Source organism: Melanotaenia boesemani, chromosome 5, assembly GCF_017639745.1.
Source record: "Melanotaenia boesemani isolate fMelBoe1 chromosome 5, fMelBoe1.pri, whole genome shotgun sequence".
In the NCBI taxonomy this organism is placed as follows: domain Eukaryota; kingdom Metazoa; phylum Chordata; class Actinopteri; order Atheriniformes; family Melanotaeniidae; genus Melanotaenia; species Melanotaenia boesemani.
The window spans coordinates 28,243,501-28,251,503 of NC_055686.1; the positions used below are offsets into that span (position 1 = coordinate 28,243,501).

Below are 8,003 nucleotides of genomic sequence, written 5' to 3' on the forward strand. Positions count from 1 at the left end.
GAATTCCTGCATATTAATAGTCAGAGTTATTGCAGTATAAAATCTGTCCACCAGGGGGCAGAAGAGTCAATGTAATAGGACAGAAACTGTAACGTTACACAAGGTGTTACAGGGTAAACAAAGAATTTTATTAATTAGAAACTGTAATGTACACTATAGACCCTAAACAAAACTATAATGCAAACTTTAAAATGCTCCATCAATCTAATTAAAATAATCGGTCATCTGTTTAAAATTAAATTAAAAAAGAAAATTAAATAAGATTAATAAAGAATGAAAATTAAAAACAAAACATTTAAAAAGGACCACAAACTGTTTGAAACACAGTACAATGTGTGTGTACATAAATTAAAAGAGTTTATTGTAATTACTATTCCTTTTTTTAATTTTTTTCTTAAATAAGTTGAACATTAATAAAAATAAGTAACAGTTAGTAAAAACTTTAATCTGAAGAAGTAAAACCTCAACCCGGATTAGCAAACTACATAGTTTCACTTTGTGCTAAACTCTACACACAGTAATCTGTAACACAATAAACACACTTGGATACATTAGAGGAAACAGAAATATTTCACAGAGTTACATCCTTTCTTTTGTAAGCAGTGAAATTCTAAATGAATGAAATGAAAATGAAGTCAGTGGGTGCTGCTGATTATACAGGTGTATATATAGAGGCTTAACTGCAGACAAAACAGTCGGTTTACGATAAAAGGCAACAGTTGAGATAATCTGTCTCTAACTAAAATGTAAAATAAAAGAGGAAACATTACAGAGCAAAGGGCTACGGTCACTGTACCAGGACAACACGGGTTACTTTACATATTGTGTTGAACAGCTTCCTTAACCATGATGCTACTTGATCTTATAATACCACGCCCATTCTCATGTTTAGACATTCATTTAAATAAATAAGATGAAAGACACCGTCATCACTTCAAATTCTGACTTTCAGTTTAGATTCTCTGTGAATTTAAGTGTCCATGTGAAAGTAGAGAGAAAATTTAACACCTTTTAGGAGTTAAACTTCAGCTTTTCTTGTATTACAATTTCCTCCTTAACACTCATGTCATCAACTCCTACATATTATTAGAAAGGAGCGTTCCTTCCTTAGAGCTGGGTTAAATAAATCAATTAATCAATTTAAATCTATTCAAATTATTTAATCTAATAAAGATTAACAAAACTTGTAGATTGATTTGTTTTCTGAGTTTCCTTTAGTGATGTGCAGATCTATACTGAAATATCGATACCTCTGATATCAGCTTTTAATCGATTTTCATGTTAAGATCAATATTTTAGTAATTTGGGGTAAATAGTTGATCAGGAATTAGAATAAAGTGGAAAGTAACTATGTTATCAGGATCTTGTCTAAATCATACCCAGCTGGTAGGAACCAGTTTTTATTCTGCCTGCTAGTCATATGTGAAATAAGTCGCAGCATAGCGGCACAGCAGCGTGTTGATCACTCGCTCAGTCCGTAGCATCACGTGTGAAGCTGAACAGCAAAGATGATGATGTGTGTGTGTGTGTAGCATTACTGCAGCAACACCACAAACCTCCCTAAACATCCAAGAGTCAAACAACATGTAATTAAATTATGATGAGGAAGAGGAGGAAAAGGAAGGTGATACAAGGTGACACAGACATCAGTCTTGGGAGTCCCTAAATGCTGCAGGCAGGTACTATCAGGTACTATCAGGTACTATCAGGTACTATCAGGTACTATCAGGTACTATCAGGTACTAACCACTCTTTAGAAAATGTGGAGCTGTTGTAGCTCCGATGCTAAATTTTGGGAAAGTGATTTTTATCTGTCTGCTAGGTTCAGGTTTTTGTGGTCATATTCAAACTACAGGAGATCCTCTCATTCTAATGACCAATGCATCGTGTTGAACACTATTAAATATAGTTTTGAACTAATTACTACTATTACCCTACCCTACACTCTACCCTGAGATCAGCTCACATCAACTCAACAGGCCAGATTAGTCGACAAGGATGTTTGCGTCTCATTGAAAATTCAGTAAAACAGCCATTGTAGGTTTTTAAAAAATAAAAGTACAGCTAAAACAATTTAATGGATAAACTAGACTTTAAAACTACATAAAACTAATAAACTAGATTACCCAAATTTCCCTGAGGACTCTCCAAAGGGATTAATAAAGTTTTTCTATTCTATAGATAAATTATAATAACATAAATCATTCTCATTAGTTTAGACTGATGGCTAATTTAATATTTTAATATGTAGGTGTTTACAATCATACAGTAAGTAATTATTGTGGCATTTATAGAGTTTTTGTTATTTACTGACTTCCTCCATCCTCTATCCCTGACGTACCGATGATCGGAGAGACATCGTACACAAACTTCTCTCGCTGTGAAGCCAAAATGGAGCTTTTTATTTGCACTGCTGTGTTCAACACTGACTGTTTAGAAAACAGGATGTGACGTCACCATGCACGTACATAAAGAATCAAAGTAAGTAAAAGCTAATAAATGAATTGGCCATCGGGCATACGGGCATCTGGATGTCTTTTTTAAGAAAGAACTTTGGTGTTGCTTCATTACATCAGGACCTAATCTTTCATGTAAACAGGCTGGAAGCTCGTTGCCTTTAGGAAAATTGAGTATACAATATTTGGCAAGTTCACTCTAATGAGATGAAGTCAGTACAGTGTATGAATGAGTAAATGTTCATTTCAGAACTTCGCAGCACAGATGAAATTATACATATTATTTTCTGGCTCACTGTACCACTTATTTCCACCGTCTCTGTCCATGGCTCCAGCATAGCCACAGTTGTCATTCTTTGCATATGAATTCCAGTTGTCATAGCAAACCACCTGGTCGCTGACCCAGAACCACATATCCAGAGGGCAGCGGTAGAGCAGTCCAAGCCAAACAAAACTAGTCGAGGCGTTTTGTGCTCGTTTCTGGACCATATTCTGCTGGTGATGGTTAGTGATGGAGACCAGGTCCATGTGATTCTCTCTGCAGTAATCTAAGGCCTCCTTCCATGTCTTCTTTTCTTTGATCAGGATCATTTTATCTGTCATCAATATCAACAATATTTATTGTTAAAGTTGGGCTTTAAAATGGATTTCATAGATTAATAACAGAAACTACATCCAGGACATAATAAAACATGGTTAAGAGTCAAAAGTCATGTTCCTGGTTTGCATGTAAACAACAATCTTTGTATTTGCTGCCAAAGATAAAAATCCTGAATGATAATGTATGTTTTTATCTAACAAAGATTTAAAGCTTTAAAATCACCATCAAACTAAATACAACTTGTGTACATGCTTAAATACTCTAGCTAAGTATTTAAACTATGCAAGAACTTACCATCATAGCAGAAAAAAGGTTTCTTCTCACTACAGTCAGACTTCTTCCATCTCCCGTCCTCCTTCAATGCAGTCACAGCACATTTCTGGGCATTTGGATCATTGTACACATAGTTGGTGTCCCAGTATCTGAAAGAGAAGCTGCTTCCACTGGACCATTTCCAGTTGTCTCTAAACAGGCCGATGAAACAACACTGGTTGGGAAAAAGATTCTGGAGTATGGAGTTAATCCCACCTGTAAGGCTGCTGTCATTAAATAGACTGAATCCACTGACCAGGTCTTTGAAATTCTCTCTGCAGTATTTTTGAGCCTCTGGCCAAGTCTTTGTTTCTCTACTGAAGTAATATGTATCAGGTTGATTACTCCCTGTGGAGAGAAACGACAAAATTACAACATCTGACATATCATGCTTCATATCTTTAGCTTTTTTTAAAAAGATGGATGTAAGGATGAATTTCATTGCAGTTTTTTTAAATAAGCGTTCAAAGTGTAAATTTTTAAGAGTAGATTAATTCAAGGTACCAATTAATAGCTTGGAAAACACACTATTGTCCTTTCCTGCCAGGAGTGTTTAAATAAGACTGTTGCCAAACTTAAGCTGTAAAACTGTCACCATCAGATGTTTAGGATGGATCCCCAAACACACAGAGAGCTTCTTAGAATATTAATTAATGCCTCATTGTTTTCTTTCTCTCTAGGTGTTTTGTCCTCTCACTTCCTAACCGGTTGAGGTAGAAGGCCACTGTTCCCAAATTGGTTCTTGAGGAAATTTTCCTTTTCTTAGAACTGAGTTTTTCTTCCATTAATGTGGCATTGACAGTGAGAACAGATGGCTCCATGTGGATGTCTACCAAATATTCAGGACAGATAATTTACTCATAGAGATGTAACATGATGTTCTGAGCTATGATTTTAAAATTAATTTTTAATATTTAGATTATAATTGGACTGAATCAGAAGTGTTTTGACATGACATTTGTGATGAATCAGCATAATAAAAAACAACGACAACAAAAACAAACAAACAAAAAATATTACTGTTCCTTTGTGACTACATGTACTCTAGAAATAAGATAATAAATAAAATTGATTACTGTAAAACTTCTACTTAAAATACAAATAAAGGTCATCAAGTTTAAATTTAATGTTATCCAAATCAGCCAAGAAAACAATCACAATGTAATAAATATGAACATCTACATATTCTTACCTTTATAACAGATAAATCTGCAGGTATTATTAGAGGTAACATTTTTCCATTCATTATTGTTTTTTATCACCTGACAGAACTGATATCCTTTATCTGGTTGTTCTGTTCCACATTTAATGCCATCATACTCTGTTCCAGGCAGAGACCAGTGCCATGTCATATTTTCTATGCCTGGTTCAGAGTAAAGTCCGATCCAGGCTTCCTCTTGATTTATGGACGGGCCTTGAGTTCCTTTGGAGTTACGGAGTCTTTCCATGTCCGTCGTGTCATACACCATAGCCAGGTCTGTGTAATTCTCTCTACAGAACCTCTGGGCTTCATCCCAGGTCATGTTCTGATCTATATAGTGGTATTCATAATTTTGACATGCAAAGAAGGGACATGAACCTAAAAGCAGAGGAAACACTGCTGTAACAGAGCTGGAAAACACAAAGGCTTATTAAAAATGTCACAGACCACATCACTAAAAGAAAACAAAACTGGTTTAGGTTAAAGCTGCCAGCTCATACAGTGATACACCGGCCGAACACATGGTTGAAAACATCTCCTGAGTTTACATACATGTAACTTAACACAATGCCATCAGTTTCTACTAAATATGTCTTTACAGGCGTCTAAGAAACACAGAGTGTCTTTTCCTATGAGAACAGATTGAATGTTGGAGAGTTCATCTTCAGAAACTCCTTATTTTGTCTCTCTGGCTGTAACATTTCCCATGTTTCTCATTAGCCAGGTAAACTTCTTCATGATAGAGCTGCTTGGTTGAAAGATTGTACCTGACACACACCTGACATGTGTTTCTGAGCATCATGTCAAAATAATTCCACAACAACGATAGGTGGTGTCAGATTGGTATCTGGATACGATGAAGAAGCTCAACAGCAGGTTTCCTCAGAAAATTCATCAATCCCGGAGGCTAAAGGACTCAAAATGTCAAGCACAACCCAAATGCATGTCAGTTGTTTTCATCAGCATTCCCTGCAACTTCCTCATCTTTCCTAAACTTAAATTCCTTGTTTTCAGTGTGGAAATTCAACATAAATGCAAATGTGCACCTGCAAACGGTCAGAACAGGTCTAACTAGGAGTGTTACAAGGATGAAGTGATGTATTTGTGTTTCTTTTAGCCTGTTTCAAAGAAAGTTTGGGCAGCACTGCTGATGAAATGTGTCCAAAAATGTAATTAAAAAGTAATTAAGCAAATAAAAGGAGAGATAAGCAGCTAATAAATGTGCAGCCGCCCGGGTTCGAGTCTCAGCCTCACTGCATGTCATTCCACACTTAACCTGACTCCTTTTTCTATAAAACTACAGTTGAATAAAAACCCAAAGAGCCTAAAAATCCTTTTAAAAAGTTGAGCACAAGCTAGAAATAGTTATTCTGCATTAGCTGTGTAGGTGGAACACAGAGCTACTCACCCATCAGGAGGAGCAGAAACAGACTCCACTGCATTGTTGTTCTGTAGAAAGACAGTCATGCTGTAAGTCACTGAGCTGTGACCAGACCATAATAATCAAAACAGGGTGAAGATTTTGAATAAACACTTGAAGACAGTAACTGTTGCTGTTTTTGTTAAAAGGATGTGCAGCATTTTAATAAGGAAGAAAATAAGGTGTAGTACACAAAATTTGAGCACATTTAAAGCTTCATGATTCCTCATGAAAACATTTTATCATAAAGGTTTTTTAGACTTTTAAGAGTTTAAATTTTTCCAGAAATGCTTCCTAGAAAACAAACTTAGAGGACTGTGAAAAAGTTTTAACTCTCATTTCTTTATGCAGGAAAACTGGAAATAGCTGTAGCGAGTTATGACACATACGCAGCATTTAATGCAGAAACAAACACTGTCCGTTAAATTCTTTAAGTCGGTTTCAGGAACCTCTTAAAGAATAACTTTCCAAAGCATTTTTTTCTCCTCCATTTCTCACATTTTTAAAGGACAAGTTTCTGGCTTTTTGATTTTTTTTAAACCTTGTTGGTGCAAAATGACAGTTTATTATTTGTTTAACATATTTTGTAGATGCAAATGAAGAAATTGGAACAATTTAGCAATAAAATGCCTGAAGATTACTTCAAATGTCTCAACACAACAGAGTTTACTGCTTTTTCTGTTCCATTGAGTTCCAGAATTATTCCTTTAAATTCATGTCTTTCAGTATATTTAGCATCTGAATTAGTTTACCATATAATAATGAAAAAAATGTTTCTTTTAACTTAACTTCTACTACTAATAATAACTCTTTGTAATGATGACTCTTCAGCCATTCATTTTATCGATGGTACTGGACTCTAAATATTACTAAGACTAATTTCTAAACACATCTAGTGAATCTGTTTTATTCTGATGTGACTCACCGTCTGTCTTCAGGTCTGCTCTGCTGTCTGTCTCTGTCACGTCTGTGCTGAAAATATATTCTGGTCGTTGCAAAACCTGAATTTTAATATTCAAATATTGATTTTCCAGATCCTTTAACTTTCTGGGAAAATGTCCAGTGTTGCTGTGAATAAGTTGTTCTTTGAATGGGGTTATTTTCATTTTACTGATTACTGTGAACAACTTCTGCTTTCATGCTGCACGGACTGATTACACATCAGATAAGAAGATGTTTGAAGTCCTTTTATAAACATTATTTGGGGAAGGCAAATTTCCTCTGCTTATACTCCAGCTAGGTTTACATCTCCTGGTGATGCAAATTTGAAGTGAAATGTGAAAGTGTTTATTCAGATAAAAAAAAAAGTAAAACTTTGAGGAAGAAGAGAAAATCCAACAACTTGGATGTGGATGTGTTGGGCTTTATTGAGCTAGTTTAGTTATAAAATTGTTATTAATAAGGTCTCAGGGTCCATTTTTAATACAATATTTGTTAATAACAAACTGTGGGACGACCAGGCCTGTAGGACGAAGCTGGATTTGCTGGTTTGCTGCCTTTTATTATTTCTTAATATCTGTAATGTCTTTGTTTTATGTAAAGCAGTTTGAATTGTCCTGTACATGAAATGTGCTGTACAAATAAACCGCCTTGCCTTCTCTTATCCAGGTAACTTCAGGGTTAACTCTGGGTTTTCTGTACTACAAAGCTGGTTCACTTCTTACCAGGGTCAATCACCATGATAACTTACGCTGAGCAGCTGACCCGTTCCAGAGCAGGTTTTGTTCCTGATAAGAGATCAACGAGTATAAAAGCACCACCTCCTGACCAATCAGAGCTCTTAGAAAATGGCCGGCTCGTTCTGTCAACGTTGGTGACAGGAGCATGCAGGAGAGAAGGAGTTTGTAGTGATAGACGCAGCCTTTTAATGAAGAAATAAAGCTTTGTCACTGACCACTTACACCCATCATCATCAACATATTACAAGACGAGACTAAAAAAAAGACCAAAATTTATTTAACATGGAATAAATCAGCAATCAAGAAGCACTGGTTCTAATTTGTAGGGATTTTA

General features: G+C 35.6%; 1 protein-coding gene across 1 annotated transcript; it reads right to left on the reverse strand.

Moving 5' to 3' along the window:
* Window positions 1-117: 117 nt before the first annotated feature.
* Window positions 118-7,051, reverse strand: LOC121640033 (C-type mannose receptor 2-like). The gene is made up of 5 exons (XM_041985705.1): window positions 6,916-7,051; window positions 5,979-6,019; window positions 4,562-4,948; window positions 3,352-3,717; window positions 118-3,052 (listed from the first exon to the last, which is right to left on the reverse strand). Exons 2-5 carry the CDS (start codon window positions 6,010-6,012, stop codon window positions 2,703-2,705), a joined length of 1,137 nt encoding a protein of 378 aa, XP_041841639.1. The 5' UTR covers window positions 6,013-6,019; window positions 6,916-7,051; the 3' UTR covers window positions 118-2,702.
* Between the last annotated feature and the right edge of the window lie 952 nt (window positions 7,052-8,003).

Bases quoted from the DNA above. Each gene is read 5' to 3' on its own strand.
- LOC121640033 (XM_041985705.1), bottom strand. From the start codon at position 6,012: ATGCAGTGGAGTCTGTTTCTGCTCCTCCTGATGG. The intron at 3,718-4,561 runs GTAAGAATATGT...TTCTCTCCACAG, and splicing joins CAGATTTATCTGTTATAAAG to GGAGTAATCAACCTGATACA. The intron at 3,053-3,351 runs GTAAGTTCTTGC...TATTGATGACAG, and splicing joins ACCTTTTTTCTGCTATGATG to ATAAAATGATCCTGATCAAA.